Below are 17448 nucleotides of genomic sequence, written 5' to 3'. Positions count from 1 at the left end.
TTCGCAAATAGCTCTAATAAGTTCTAACACGTGAAACACAACATTCTAACACAAGAAAATGGGGAAATAATACAATTTTATTCAGTAATAATCACCTGTAATTTAACATTAACGTATGTTTATTATTGAAATTATAGGTTGAAGGTTCAATATTTACAATTATTTTTAATAGCCATCATGAAAATAAACACCAATTGTGACAAAAACTAATTGTAAATAGCCGGTTAATAATATGAGCCTTTATATTTACATCAGTTAATAATTTCGTTACTATTGCGATCAGATCTGCTACTACAATCGTCAACGATACACTGTCCCATGATTGCACAAAGGAAAACAATGTTATTTAATAAAATAGTAACAATGTTGACACAGCGAATGTCCAACAGCGACTAAGAGCACGAGGCTGGCAGGGCCGAGATTTGGCTGACGGTTGGCTTCACCGACTTGCCTCTACAGTTCAGTCTATTTTGTCTATGTAGATTTCAATGTATTATTATGAAATCTACCATGAAAAAAATCAGTGCGATTGTGGAAGATTCTCGGGATCGTCCAGACTAATAATTAGTTAATTTGTTTATAAGGCCATATCTTGTAAACTATTCAACTTACCTATTCCAAAGTTATTAGAGAGTGATAAGGAATGAGATGATGCTATACCAAAACGTTCTGGTAATAATAACGCAGTTTATAAATGTTTAATTCAAAAGTCATAAATAAACTTCTTCTGCTTATAACTTTTGATCTAATCGATATTTTTTGACGCTCGAGGGCTAACTTTGTAGGTCTTTTGAAGACAAAAAAAAGCACGTTACTGTTTTCTCGTGGAAATGAACGGAAAAAAGTTATAAGCGAAAAACGTGAATTTACGTAAAAATTATACAATTAACCACCCTGTAAACAATTTTCCGCCCATTTTTATGACTGTGGAAACTAATATGTTATTGTACATAATATTGAGCATCTATATAGTGATAAATTCAGCTTGCCGAAACAAAAAGTCGCGAAATGATCATTTCCCAGCTTTTTCCTGGCCTATAATAGCCAGCTGGACTCAGCAAACTAGATATAGCTTGAATTGGTCAGAAAGCAAAGTAATAATGTACCAACAAGGCATGGTTTACAGATTTAACACCGCGTACGGCTTAGGCCGATAAAAATGCAACCGCTTCATACAGTTTGACATAACACAGTTGCACAGGTTTCGATTTCCACCTGTCTTAAAACTTACAAATAGTTTCGGCAACGTTTCCAACGTTGTAGCTGGTTCCATAACGAGATGCCAGTGACTCTGCTGCTTTGAGTCCAATTGGATACTGAAACACGTGTTGATATAAAATGGGATTCGACAAATACAGAGCCTTTGTACACGATTATAATCCACGGTTGACACTATCAACTAGAAATCTTTAAGTATTAACGTCATCAATATCAATTATTCGTTTACAATGAACAATGGCAAACCGTAGCTTCTACGCTCGATATAATGCGATCGCTGATTGGTTAAATAAAAGTTCTTGAAAATTACACCAATCAATGAAACAGAATGCAATCTTGATCTTACTTATAATTTTTAATTCTACCGAAATTTAATTGTCAACGCGAAGGAAATAAAATTACTGTTCCATACAAAATTAAAGATCACGTGGCTTATAATCATTTAAGCAAGTTCTGTGTCTATTTTTTTTACTTACGGTTTCATCGTAATTGTCCAGGTGGTCAGCTGTGTATCCGTAAGGTATTAATATCAGCTGAGCGAATGAGTGGAAGCCGATGTACGCTACAAGTCTGCTACCAATAGCGGAAATGAACTCGGATAGAGATTTTGTCGATGTTTCCGAAAAGGCTGTTGGACCACCGTAGACCTCCGAGCAGGGATCGTCACTGGTACCCCCGGTATTCCAATAATAACCCCAGTTACGGTTTGCGTCGACGCCAAAGCATGAATCTGTGTAAGGTGTTCTTGTTTTACGCCACAAACGATCCTGAAGAATGTTTTATAAGATTTTATTCGACAACAGATTCGCTTTTGTAGTTAACATCAAAAAACAGATGCCTCATTTTTAGACCAGGCGGGATCTGTTTTGGTGTAGATGTTTTATATAGTATCGCTAATTTTTGCTTTAATGGTTCCAAAATGATATAACAAAACATAATTTCACTATGCGCGCGCTTCAAAACTTGTGCTAAACTTATTATTAAACAAATAGTGAAAATATTCCGTTTATTTTTTCTTTTTTTCAACACAATTAAAACTATTCATTTTAGAGATAAATTGAAGAGGAAAAAAGATTCGTAATTAAATTTTACACAAAATTCACGAAAAATGTATGGGTTATGCCGGTTAACTTTGATCGACTATAACTCTGGAACCAATTAACGAATCACCACGTTTTTTTTATAGCGTCTTTCCGGGCACTTTAAAAACATAGGTAATTAAAAAAAAATTACACAGCCACACAGAAAAAAAAAAGTTGGGTATACTTTTTATGCGACATATATTTTTCGTAGTAATTTGGCCTCCTGAACATGAATCTGGGGTCAGATATAATAAAACATCACACCAATTTTCATTAATATCAATCCGATAGTTTTCGAGTAGTAATTTTACAATCCTGATTTTTGAAAAAAAAATGAAATTTTTGCAAATTTAACTGAGCCTAAATTAAGACTTCTAGATATTTGAAAATTTTATCACATAAAAAAGGACACTCAATCTTTAAAATGCGTCCAGAAAAATTGAAATCCGTTAATTAGGAGAGCCGTGGTAATTGTTTAAAAATATGTGTAGTTTTGCGCTTATAAACAAATAGAATAACTTTATAAATTCAGTATAATAACACAGCCACATAGAAAAAAAAGTTGGGTATACTTTTTATGAGACATATATTTTTCGTAGTAATTTGGCCTCCTGAACACGAATCTGGGGTCAGAATTGGCTCATCACGTCACAATTTTTTCCTAACCTCAAAAAACTTGTGAAAAATAGTGAAAATTGATGAAAATTTACTGGGAAAATTTGGAAAAAAATTTATTTCCACATCAAATAGTACATTTTTATGTAAAAGACTCTGCTGAATTCAAATCCACTGTCAGAATTGAGCTAGAACGTGTGGTTTTTTTTCTAACCTCAAAAAACCGAGCAGGAATCGCTATTTTCAAATTCTGAGCGGATTTTGACCAGATTTTGTATAAAGGGGTTTTTTGGGTCGCTGATTACGAATATGAATTCACATTGTAAAAATTCAAGATGGCTGATCCAATATGGCGGGTGTACTTTTTTGAAATCCACCGATTTCAGTAAAATTTGGCATCATAAGGATTGCTGGTTGATCTCACCTTCATTAATCACACATCTGGAGCCAGATTTTCATAAATCAAGGTAAAATTTGTAGGCAGAGTCATAATTTTAGGCCGAGTAGGCGGCATTTTTTCGGCAAAGTCACATTTTTAGATTGAAGGCATAAGCAGATGCAGTGATGTGCTGTGTGGCAGTAATGTGTCCTTTTCCTTGAACTTTAAAATTATTAAGAAATAAAAGCATCTAAATGCCATAGGAAAACTGCATAGTAGTTAAAAAAATCTGATTGGAAAACCATAAGCCCATGCACGACTAAATAAATGAAAGAATAAAGTAGAAACTTTTTTGTCTTGTCCCATGGAAACAAGCACATCACACTACACATCATTACATGTGTAGAGTCCTTAAGTCATTTTTTTAAGCGAAGTCACATTTTTAGACGGAGTGGAATCTTTTACCTTGATTTATGAAAATCTGGCTCCAGATGTGTGATTAATGAAGGTGAGATCAACCAGCAATCCTTATGATGCCAAATTTTACTGAAATCGGTGGATTTCAAAAAAGTACACCCGCCATATTGGATCAGCCATCTTGAATTTTTACAATGTGAATTCATATTCGTAATCAGCGACCCAAAAAACCCCTTTATACAAAATCTGGTCAAAATCCGCTCAGAATTTGAAAATAGCGATTCCTGCTCGGTTTTTTGAGGTTAGAAAAAAACCTCACGTTCTAGCTCAATTCTGACAGTGGATTTGAATTCAGCAGTGTGGTTTATACATAAAAATGTACTATTTGATGTGGAAATAAATTTTTTTCCAAATTTTCCCAGTAAATTTTCATCAATTTTCACTATTTTTCACAAGTTTTTTGAGGTTAGGAAAAAATTGTGACGTGATGAGCCAATTCTGACCCCAGATTCGTGTTCAGGAGGCCAAATTACTACGAAAAATATATGTCGCATAAAAAGTATACCCAACTTTTTTTTCTGTGTGGCTGTGTTATTATACTGAATTTATAAAGTTATTCTATTTGTTTATAAGCGCAAAAACTACATATATTTTTAAACAATTACCACGGCTCTCCTAATTAACGGATTTCAATTTTTCTGGACGCATTTTAAAGATTGAGTGTCCTTTTTTATGTGATAAAATTTTCAAGTATCTAGAAGTCTTAATTTAGGCTCAGTTAAATTTGCAAAAATTTCAATTTTTTTTTCAAAAATCTGGATTGTAAAATTACTACTCGAAAACTATCGGAACGATATTAATAAAAATTGGTATGATGTTTTATTATATCAAAAAGATTTTTTTGGCCAAGTATGAAGATCCTACCTACCTAATATAAGTACTTTTAAAAGAATCGCAATAATATTGTAATTTTATTCACTTTTTTTGTTGTTTTTGCTATATTTGCAATAATTATGTTGTATTTTTTTATTTGACAATAGGTATACCTTGTGTGTAAAATTTAATTACGAATCTTTTTTCCCTTCTTCAATTTTTCTCTAAAATGAATAGGTAGTTTTTGAAATAAAGAGAAAAAAAAATGGAATTTTTTCCAATTTTTTCACTATTTGTTTAATAATAAGATTAGCACACGTTTTGAAGCGCGCGCATAGTGAAATTATGTTTTGTTACATCATTTTGGAGCCATTAAATCAAAAATTAGCAATACTATATAAAACATCCATACATGGGTGTTTTGAAACAGATCCCGCCTGGTCTATTTCTATAAACTTACATTCGTGTGGGTGTAAACAAATCCATCGGGGTTGTACACAGGGAAGACATACCAGTCGTAGCTTTCAGCGAAACTGCGGAACTCGGAGTCGGTACTCGTCAATATTTCATTTAATATGTACGTAGTCACCGCACCAGAGATCCTGAAAAAAGTTCTTCATATTTTTCATTCAAAGTAAAGGGTATTTATTGCATGATGTATTTTTCCAATAAAACTTTTTAAAAGTGATAAATTTCTCCTTTATTTCCTATTTCTTATTAATGTAACCGATTTACCAAAATAAGTAATTTATAAAATTAAGAGGGGAAACCACATTAGGAGGCTGATTTTCAAGTGTTTTTGATGAATTTTTTTGAATGGGACAAATTGATTAGAATTTGATGAAACTTTGACATTTTTATCAATATTTTTAGCTACTTTTACAAATTTTTTTAGGTCAGTTGTGTTGAAAATACCGAAGTTATGGGTTGTTATCCACCGAAGGTCGTCGTCCGAGTCTGGTCACAAATTTTATCTGAAAGCAAAATGGTTGTTTTCCTGCATTATTAACATGTTTTCTAAGAATATGAACCCCATTGCGGGTAAGAATTATTGTAAAAATTGAAATTTTAACACGTGTTTGAGAAAAATGTATCGATTTTCATCATTTTTTTCACTTACTTTCAATAAAAAACACCCTTAAGATTATGACATCATCGTAATTGTTGGTTCATGTTCTTTGCAATTTCATAAAGAAACACACTTTCAATGTTCATAACGATCGATTCATAACATTTTGAGCTAGAGTTCCCTTGAGTCATATAAATGTCTTTTCGACAAAAACGCGTTTGAAAATTTCCGAAAACTAGAAATTTGAGAAAGTTGGCAATAATATACAGTGCGTTCATGATGAAAGCGTGATGTATAACAATTTATCTGCTCCCACAGTTCTTTATGGTTCATGAAATAAAGATTATTATTATTATATAGATTATTTTTTGACATTTCTTAATCAATTCATTTTGACTTGATACGAAATTTTGCAAAGTCGCCTTGGTTGCTTGGATTTTGTCGTTTCTAAGGCATAGATAAGAGATTTGCGTTTCTAAGGTGTTTATAAACAAAGGTACATAAAAGTTCCAATTTTTATTTCTAAATGAGTGAAATAGAAGTCGAAAGTGCGCTACATACAACCATATAGAAATTTCAAAGAATGGTGCCAGAACAAAAATACTGGTGTTTCTGAAATGTCACTGCTAGCATGTTTCATGGAGGAATCAAGAACCTTAAAGTCACCGGCGAGTTTGTGGAGTGAATACTCAATGATTAAGTAAACTATTTTCATATAGGAGAATGTGGATATATCAAAGAACCCCCAAGCTGAGAGCATTTTTGAAAAATAAGAATGACGGCTATACACCCAAAAATTCAAACGTTTTTGTAAGAGTCAACGACTTTCTCGTTCAGGCACCCGATAACACATATTTGTTAATAAAGGTAGTGACGGTCTTAGGCATTGCAGGAACATGCCGTTCTGATAAGTTATGCAAACTTACTTTGGACAACATCAATTTCAAAAATTCTGTTTCTCACCTAGAAATTCTCAAGAAATATATCAAGATTAGATTGGAAATTAAAACTGAAATTTCACGCTCTTTTATGCGCTATCAAGCAGGTAGATGTTACTAACCAGTCAGTCGGCAAGAATACCCTTTCTATGATTCCTTATAAGATTTCACAGTTTTTTAAACTAGACCATTCTAAAACATATACATTCCGAAGAACATCGGCAACGTTACTGGCTAATACAGGAGTTAATGTATTGCAATTGCAGAAAGTTATGTTGCTGACGATTTAAATAACGAAATAGCCAACAGGATTCTTTACAATGACACTTCAATAGCTTTTAGTAGTACGTCGCATCATGCTGTTTTAATGGATCAGTCAGATAATATGACTGAAATGGAGCGGTCAAATCATTTTGAGATAAATGTGACTATTAGTAAACGCGAGGGGAATAATTATCCAGATTTTATGATATAGATGTTACTAAATGTAATAACTGTACAATTGCTATAAATATTCATTTATATTAATTAATAAAATGTAATGTTCATCAAATATTTCTATTTGTTCATAAATTATGCATTTATAACTCTAAATCGCTTTTTTCCCTAAGGAGGTAAGTTACCTCACTTGCCTGCCGTTGTCCATAGCAACTTCCACTTCTACGGTAAAATTCACTTACCTCCTTAAAAACAATGTATTAATCACAGCCACACAGAAAAAAAAAGTTGGGTATACTTTTTATGCGACATATATATTTCGTAGTAATTTGGCCTCCTGAACACGAATCTGGGGTCAGAATTGGCCCATCACGTCACAATTTTTTCCTAACCTCAAAAAACTTGTGAAAAATAGTGAAAATTGATGAAAATTTACTGGGAAAATTTGGAAAAAAATTTATTTCCACATCAAATAGTACATTTTTATGTAAAAGACTCTGCTGAATTCAAATCCACTGTCAGAATTGAGCTAGAACGTGTGGTTTTTTTTCTAACCTCAAAAAACCGAGCAGGAATCGCTATTTTCAAATTCTGAGCGGATTTTGACCAGATTTTGTATAAAGGGGTTTTTTGGGTCGCTGATTACGAATATGAATTCACATTGTAAAAATTCAAGATGGCTGATCCAATATGGCGGGTGTACTTTTTTGAAATCCACCGATTTCAGTAAAATTTGGCATCATAAGGATTGCTGGTTGATCTCACCTTCATTAATCACACATCTGGAGCCAGATTTTCATAAATCAAGGTAAAATTTGTAGGCAGAGTCATAATTTTAGGCCGAGTAGGCGGCATTTTTTCGGCAAAGTCACATTTTTAGATTGAAGGCATAAGCAGATGCAGTGATGTGCTGTGTGGCAGTAATGTGTCCTTTTCCTTGAACTTTAAAATTATTAAGAAATAAAAGCATCTAAATGCCATAGGAAAACTGCATAGTAGTTAAAAAAATCTGATTGGAAAACCATAAGCCCATGCACGACTAAATAAATGAAAGAATAAAGTAGAAACTTTTTTGTCTTGTCCCATGGAAACAAGCACATCACACTACACATCATTACATGTGTAGAGTCCTTAAGTCATTTTTTTAAGCGAAGTCACATTTTTAGACGGAGTGGAATCTTTTACCTTGATTTATGAAAATCTGGCTCCAGATGTGTGATTAATGAAGGTGAGATCAACCAGCAATCCTTATGATGCCAAATTTTACTGAAATCGGTGGATTTCAAAAAAGTACACCCGCCATATTGGATCAGCCATCTTGAATTTTTACAATATGAATTCATATTCGTAATCAGCGACCCAAAAAACCCCTTTATACAAAATCTGGTCAAAATCCGCTCAGAATTTGAAAATAGCGATTCCTGCTCGGTTTTTGAGGTATAGAAAAAAAAACACAAGTTCAAGCTCAATTCTGACAGCGGATTTGAATTCAGCAGAGTCTTTTACATAAAAATGTACTATTTGATGTGGAAATAAACTTTTTTCCAAATTTTCCCAGTAAATTTTCATCACTCTTCACTATTTTTCACAAGTTTTTTGAGGTTAGGAAAAAATTGTGACGTGATGGGCCAATTCTGACCCCAGATTTGTGTTCAGGAGGCCAAATTACTACGAAACATATATGTCGCATAAAAAGTATACCCAACTTTTTTTTTCTGTGTGGCTGTGATAGTCTATTTACTATAGTGGGAGCAGATAAAAGAATTTTCTTCGTATTAATCGTTTTTCATGCCTTGCCTCTTAGACCATTTTTATGTAGTATTTTGTTAGAATAAAAACTAAACTATCACCGGCGTTCAGTTTGTCAGTTTCACGTTTCATTTTAAAAATGCATTTATCTGAGAAAAAATGTATTGAAGTACTTATGATGATTGGTATTGGAGACAGAGTGCGTACTCAACCAGAAGTGTGTAATTTATTTAATGTAATTCATCCTGATCGACCGCCAATTACTAGATCTACCGTCAGCAAAATTGAATTGAAATTTGCTGAGCACGGCCAACGTGAAGATTTACTTAAAGGAAGACCAGCAGAAATATCAAAAGATTCTAAACTAGACGTTTTACTAAAAACTGTAAATAATCCCCATGTAGCCGTTAGAACAATCTCCAGGAATTGTAATTTGTCAACGTGATCTGTGTCACAAATACTCCGAAAAAATAAATATCATCCTTATAAAGTTCAATTGATACATGAACTATTAGAAGACTATTTTAACCGAGGTACGCAATTTTGTGGACAAATAATTGAGATGAATAATAGTCAAAACTTAAATTTCACCCAAAAAATTATTTTTTCTGATACTTTTATTTTAAATGGACACGTAAACAGACAAAACTGAAGGTACTGGGCAACTGAAAATCCTCGTTGGGCACAAGTCTCACACACAGCATCGTCAAAAAATAAATGTTTGGGCAGGTATTGTCGAAAACCGAAAACCTTTTTTAAATTGAGAAGACTACTTAGACTTTCTTCAGTTTGAACTCATCCCCGCTTTAGCTGTTGTGTCTCCTAATCCACAAGATCCAGATATTCCTCATAATGACATAATATGGTCCATTTCGCAATTGCAGTTCGACAATTTATTTATTTATTTATTATTTATTTATTTATTTAAATTATTTGTCCAACAGTGAACCACCAATTACAGGACAAAATATATAATATATTATTTAACATGTGAGCATACAGAACAAAATGTAAAGAATATACAACAAACATACCGATAAGATAGTGTAACAACAAATGAAAAAGAAAATAAGAAGAAAGAAAATGAAAAGCTGCAACTACTACCTATGTTAACAATCATGAATTGTTGACACTTCTAAAAGCTGTGTACAGATGTTGCAAGCTACAGTTGAATATATCACAAGAGTTACAGATTAAGTTATAATTGCGTGACATAAAAGAAACAGGAGACTTCAATCCCACATTGGTATTAGAAGCAGAAGTATAAAAAGTAAGTGGAGAGCGGCAAGCCGACCATACTGTTAAGAAATTCAATTGACTTAGAATCTCGGGACAGTCTACTTTATTGTTTACTAGTGCATGTAAAAATTTCAAACTATGGAAGTGCTTTGTGTATTGTAACGAGTCGAGTTTGAAACGTGTTAGTAGTATTTTATAATCGCATCCACGAGCAGGATATACGCCGTCTGAGCGAAATGCGAGGTATTTCAAAAACTTTTTTTTGCACCGAATCAATTAAACTGGCTTAGTTAATATAAAAAACAATCCAAGCCGGAGAACAATATTCCAGTTTGGGACGGATAAACGCGTAAAATAATGAAAACAACACAACATTATCACTGAATTCACGACCTTGTCTAATCACAAAGCCCAGCGTACTAAGTGTTGAGGACACCAGATATTGAATATGATTTGAAAAGGTAAAGTTACTATCGAAATAAATTCCCAAATCTTTTATGGTATCTGTACGCTCTAAGACGTCCGAGTTAATTTTGTAATTGACTATAATGGGCTTAAGTTTACGTGAAAAAGAAACAACTTTACACTTAGAGATATTTAAATGCAAATTATTTGAATCGCACCAAAGGACTATTTTGTCCAATTGAATCTGAAGGTGAAGACAGTCATCATCAGTTAAGATAGAGGCATAAACTAGTTTGCGACAGTCAATGTAAGTCGTAATATCATTAACAAAGATGGAAAATAGGACAATTTCATAACTTAACTTTCCCTACTAAATGGATTAGACGCAAAGGTCCTATTGAGTAGCCACCGAAGTCACAAGATTTAACCCCTTTGGATATCTTCTTATGGGGTTATTTGAAATCTAAAGTTTATGTGAATAGACCAAATAATCTTGATGAGCTGAAACAGAGAGTCCGACTGGAAATAAGATTTATTCCAGCAGAGGTAATTGAAAACGTTCAGCAGGAAACAATCCTTCGACTACAAGACTGTATTGAAGTAAACGGACAAAGCATTAAACATTTTTATTATAAAGCAATTGTTATTTAAATAATGTTTTATGATTAAACATTTTTTTTCCATTTATCTCATTTCAAACATCATTTTTACGAAAATTGCTGATTTTAGAGATATGGTATGTTATACAAAAAGTGTTCAGAATTTACCGTACAATTCAAAAATTGTATAATATACAGGGTGTTCCATTAAAAAAATCAATGATGACTGCATACGTTCTTCTTGAGACACCCTATATACAATTTTCTTATGTTAAAAAATCCACAACTAAAAATACTAATCGACGTGTCCGAGCGTTTTTCCACAAAATAATTACCTGAATTTTAATCTAATTTGATCCTTCATTATGAACGCACTGTAGAGTGTTTTTCGAACAATCAGCGATTTCAACATCATATAACAGTCCTTCTTCTTCCTCATAGGCATTATAATGAGCTTGGACTTGTTCTTTTCTTGCTTAATAAGTGACTAAACTTCCTTGAACAAGCGCGTTCGGTTTTAGGCTCATAAAATCGGAATGAATACGAACTTCGGTTTGAAATTTTGGCAGCGTGCTCCTGAATAGTTATACTAACAATTTATGCAATAAAAAAATCCTATTTTTTTAACCCCCTAATATGATTTCCCCCCTTTAAATGACTTACCATTCCCTTGGGTGGATTAAAGATTCCAAGAAGACAGCATTGTTTTGGTTAGCTGAACTGAATGATACCTGAACTCCTAGAATTTCACGTCCTTCGTAAGTATGTCCACCACGAAGAAGAGTAACAATATTAGGATAGCTTGTTTCTAAAGACGTTAGATAAGCGTTGTACTGAAACGACATTAATTACACAGACCCACAAAAAAAAAGTTGAAACTACCAGAGACTAGACCCACATATCCTTATGTATTTTGACGCGCTGAAACCGAATCCGAAGTCAAAATTGCTCCATCACCCTCCAATTTTTTTAAATCGCGAAAATCATCGCAAAAACACGGAAAATCTACAAATTCTCGCTTGAGCACAAGTAGGAAGGTTGAGATAAACGTGAGAACCAGCACAATAAGACTATTTTATATGTATTTTGACGAGCTAAAACCGAATCCGGAGCCAAAATTGCTCTATCATCCTCCAGTTTTTTTTAAATCGCAAAAATCATCCCAAAAATACGGAAAATCGCGTGCTATTGTCTCGAATCTTAACATTCTCTTTTTTTTTTATCGTAGTGTAGTGGATACCTTTTTCTTTTTCTGCTATCTGGCTCAGATTCCCTTTTAAGCATCCAACAAAAATCTGCCATCATATTAACATCCCATCGTCCTTGGTACCGTCGTTCCATTTCCTTAATGTCTTAAATAAAGATGACTTATACATTTATAGTAAATTTGAATTTTCTAAACAGGGATTGTATCTGAGGATTCGGTTTTAGCTCGTCAAAATACATATAAAATAGTTTTATTGTGCTGGTTCTCACGTTTATCTCAACCTTCGGGCCCGTGCTCAAGCGAGAATTTGAAGATTTTCCGTGCTTTTGGGGTAATTTTTCTCGATTTAATAAAAACTGGAGGAATTTTGACTCCGGATTCGGTTTCAGCGCGTCGAAATACATAAGGATAGGTATTTTCAACTTTTTTTTGTGGGTCTGTGTTATTATTAAATATTTAAACCTTGATCATTTGAAACTATTTTTCACAATGTCCCAGGAATTACGAGTATATAATTTGAAATATAGGATGAATAGTATAACCCATAAATCTACAGGAGGTTTTCCTGACATAAAAAAATTGTTTTTTTTAAGAATGTATATTTATTTTTATAACACTGGAGAGTTAAAGATAACTTACCTACATGGTATTCCAAAAATATTTACCTTGATTTGTTGAGAGGTTAAAGAATAAAGAAATGTTCAAATACTATATCAGCAAAAGCCCCTGGTGCAGCTATTTTGACACTCAAGAGCCTTTTTTATATTTTGAAAAAATTAATTATAGATTTTTATTAAAAGCTTCATCACATTCATTGTTCTAACATTATAATGATTAGTCTGGTTTGAGTACTAACATGCCTAAGAAAAAGATTATGGTCAAGTGAAATGTCTTTACACTACCTACAGTCGGGTCGGATACCAAAATAATAGGCAGTGACTTCATCTTTAATCCGGTTCTCCATTTTTAGCAGTGAACACAACACCGCAGTCGATACTGCACAGTTTTAGGAAATCTTCTGCTGCAGCAAATTCTAGACTTCCATTGGTGTTTGATGCTTGGGTTTCGTTTGGCGTGCACCAGATATTCCTCTGCTGCAGCAAATTCTACACTATCATTGGTGGTGAAAATTGAGCTGCGTTCATTCGGATCCGGGTAGTCCTCTCGGCACAGGCAAATAAACGTACCCGCGAGAAAAGTCAGTCGTCTTAATTAATGGAAAGTAATTCAAGCTCTATAGCGTGTTCTCGTAATGGTAAGCGTCCTCATCTAACAAGGCAGGAACATCAGATGAACACGTGTATGAAGGGCTTATTGAGCGAAACCAAAATATGAGTGTAAGTGGTGCAGTTGAAATATGCAGTTCATTAAAAAGAGTGTCGATGAGAAGTGTATATCGTGCAATAAGGAGTGGCAAAGAAGATTCGACTGCGAAACGGAAAAAGGTGGAAACTCCCGGAAGGGAAAAGATAGGTGTTGATGACGATACAACAAAATATGCGATTCGCAGAACAATTCATTGATGGTATTTTAAAAATGAGCTTCCCACAATAAACAAAAATGAAGCTGCTATCTCACAGGAGCAAAATTTGCCTAGAATATCCAGAAGGGTACTTTTGCGAATTATGCGTGATATGAATTTCCGTTTTATAAAACGAAATCGAATGAGTATGCTGATAGAATATGGCGAAGAAACTATTTAAAGTATTAGAAGCTAGAAAACTAAATCGTAGAATACGTTAAACGGACGAAACATAGATAAATGAAGGTCACAAAAGTGTGGCAAGATGGTAATATCCAAAGCAAATGGCAGGCACTTCTGAAAGAATTTTCGACTGGATTAAAGTCACCTTCTGGAAAAGGGCGGCGCCTAATAATAATAATTGGAAGTACAGCAGGATTTTTGGAACAGGGTTTACTTATTGTTTCTGAATCACAAGGAACAGGAGACTATCATGAGGATATGGATAGCAAAGTATTTGAAAAATGGTTTGAATAGTCGACGATTAGAGAAGTTGCCAACGACAATGCTTAAACCCGAATTACTGAAAATCACGGAGAGAGAAAAAGGCCAATACACTAACTATGTAGTGTATGAAATGGTTGCAGTTCATGGGACTGCAGTACTTCGCTTGCCACCCTACTAAACTGAGAACTAAATCCCATTGAGTTAATCTGGCCCCAAATAACAAATGGAGTGGCACAAAAGCATACAACATTTAAATTGCAGGATGTAAAATTACTCTTGCACTAAGAGGTTAATCTGGTTACAGCAGAAACATGGAGTAAATGCATTATACATGTCCACAAAGAGAAACGACGCATGTGGGATCTTGACACAATGTTGATGTAGGTACCTATTGATTGATCCACTGATAATAATACCCCTTGAAAATGACAGCAGCTCTAGTGATTAAGACGACAGTTCTGATGGCAGTGATAGTAATAAGTGTAGTGTATAGTATAACGTATAATAAGTGTAGTTTATTGTACAATAACTGTAAATGTGTGACCATTATAGTGAAGTGATAGTAGGAAGTAGTGTATACTGTGTATATACGGAGTAATTAGTGTGCAATACTTTAGCATTCTATGATCAAACTTAAGATTAATTTTTCCTATAAATTCATCTAGTGATGAAGACGACAGTTCTAGTGATGACAGTGATAGTAATAAGTGTAGTGTATAGTACAACGTATAATAAGTGTAGTGTATTGTACAATAACTGTAAATGTGTGACCATTATAGTGAAGTGATAGTAGACTGTAGTGTATACTGTGTATATACAGAGTGTCTCACATATACAGAGTGTATACAGAGTAATAAGTGTAGTGTATTGTACAATAACTGTAAATATGTGACCATTATAGTGAAGTGATAGTAGGCAGTAGTGTATACTGTGTATATGCAGAGTGTCTCATAATTAGTGTGCAATACTTTAGCATTCTATGATCAAAATTAAGATTAATTTTTCCTATAAACTCCTCTAGTGATGAAGACGACAGTTATAGTGATGACAGTGATAGTAATAACTGTAGTGTATAGTATAACGTATAATAAGTGTAGTGTATTGTACAATAACTGTAAATGTGTGACTATTATAGTGAAACGACAGTTCTAGTGATGACAGTGATAGTAATAAGTGTAGTGTATAGTATAACGTATAATAGGTGTGGTGTATTGTACAATAACTGTTAATGTGTGACCATTATAGTAAAGTGATAGTAGGTAGTAGTGTATACTGTGTATATCCAGAGTGTCTCATAATTAGTGTGCAATACTTTAGCATTCTATGATCAAAATTAAGATTAATTTTTCCTATAAACTCCTCTAGTGATGAAGACGACANACTGAATTCTACTTGAAAGTTTCTCGGACGAATTGCGTGCGGATTTTCATGTGCCCACACATGCTGGTTGTGGAAATTGACGACACCCTGACGAGTAAAACACGACTCGTTGGTCCTTATGTGACTTAAAAAATGTTCATTCTGTTCGATGGAATTCAATACCCACCTTCAAAACACCAATCTTCTTTCTTCGTCGCCTTCATTAAAGTTAATACTACATTTAATAAGTATACCTATATAATAAGACAAAAAAAAGGTGAAGGTTAACGAAGCATTCAAACGTAGATTTTTGTGTTGAATAATTGTAAAATAATATTATAACGGTGTCAAAATAGTGGGTTATTTGTGATCACAAGTACCTTACANAAGTGATAGTAGGCAGTAGTGTATACTGTGTATATGCAGAGTGTCTCATAATTAGTGTGCAATACTTTAGCATTCTATGATCAAAATTAAGATTAATTTTTCCTATAAACTCCTCTAGTGATGAAGACGACAGTTATAGTGATGACAGTGATAGTAATAAGTGTAGTGTATAGCATAACGTATAATAAGTGTATGTATTGTACAATAACTGTAAATGTGTGACCATTATAGTGAAGTGATAGTAGGCGGTAGTGTATACTGTGTATATACAGAGTGTCTCATAATTAGTGTGCATTCTATGATCAAAATTAAGATTAATTTTTCCTCTAGTGATGAAGACGACAGTTCTACTGATGACAGTGATAGTAATAAGTGTTGTGTAGAGTATAACGTATAATACGTGTAGTGTATTGTACAATAACTGTAAATGTCTGACCATTATAGTGAAGTGATAGTAGGCAGTAGTGTATACTGTGTATATGCAGAGTGTCTCATAATTAGTGTGCAATACTTTAGCATTCTATGATCAAACTTAAGATTAATTTTTCCTATAAATTCATCTAGTGATGAAGACGACAGTTCTAGTGATGACAGTGATAGTAATAAGTGTAGTGTATAGTATAACGTATAATAAGTGTACTGTATTGTACAATAACTGTAAATATGTGACCATTATAGTGAAGTGATAGTAGGCAGTACTGTATACTGTGTATCAGTACTGTAGTAGAGTCTCATAATTAATGTGCAATACTTTAGCATTCTATGATCAAAATTAAGATTAATTTTTCCTATGAACTCCTCTAGTGATGAAGACGACAGTTGTAGTGATGAGTGATAGTAATAAGTGTAGTGTATTGTACAATAATTGTAAATGTGTGACCATTATAGTGAAGTGATAGTAGGCAGTAGTGTATACTGTGTATATACAGAGTGTCTCATAATTAGTGTGCAATACTTTAGCATTCTATGATCAAAATTAAGATTAATTTTTCCTATAAACTCCTCTAGTGATGAAGACGACAGTTCTAGTGATGACAGTGATAGTAATATTTGTAGTGTATAGTATAACGTATAATAAGTGTAGTGTATTGTACAATAACTGTAAATATGTGACCATTATAGTGAAGTGAGAATAAGGTGGTACTGTATACTGTGTATATATAGAGTGTCTCATAATTAGTGTGCAATACTTTAGCATTCTATGATCAAAATTAAGATTAATTTTTCTTCTAGTGATGAAGACGACAGTTCTACTGACGACAGTGATAGTAATAAGTGTAGTGTTTAGTATAACGTATAATAAGTGTAGTGTATTGTACAATAACTGTAAATGTGTGACCATTATAGTGAAGTAATAGTAGGCAGTAGTGTATACAGTGTATATGCAGAGTGTCTCATAATTAGTGTGCAATATTTTAGCATTCTATGATCAAAATTAAGATTAATTTTTCCTATAAACTCCTCTAGTGATGAAGACGACAGTTCTAGTGATGACAGTGATAGTA

General features: G+C 33.4%; 1 protein-coding gene across 1 annotated transcript in view; it reads right to left on the bottom strand.

Moving 5' to 3' along the window:
• Window positions 1-1220: 1220 nt before the first annotated feature.
• The window catches only part of LOC108913396 (zinc carboxypeptidase), a 37893-nt gene continuing 21665 nt past the window's right edge, over window positions 1221-17448 (bottom strand). The window contains exons 3-6 of the mRNA XM_018718945.2: window positions 11685-11854; window positions 5045-5186; window positions 1695-1985; window positions 1221-1316 (exon numbers count right to left, since the gene is read on the bottom strand). Coding sequence (XP_018574461.2) covers window positions 1221-1316; window positions 1695-1985; window positions 5045-5186; window positions 11685-11854 — 699 coding nt within the window. The remainder of the gene's footprint in view (window positions 1317-1694; window positions 1986-5044; window positions 5187-11684; window positions 11855-17448) is intronic.

Source organism: Anoplophora glabripennis, unplaced genomic scaffold (assembly GCF_000390285.2).
Source record: "Anoplophora glabripennis isolate ALB-LARVAE unplaced genomic scaffold, Agla_2.0 scaffold1188, whole genome shotgun sequence".
NCBI classification, from domain to species: Eukaryota; Metazoa; Arthropoda; class Insecta; order Coleoptera; family Cerambycidae; genus Anoplophora; species Anoplophora glabripennis.
This window is presented reverse-complemented; position numbering and strand designations above follow the sequence as displayed.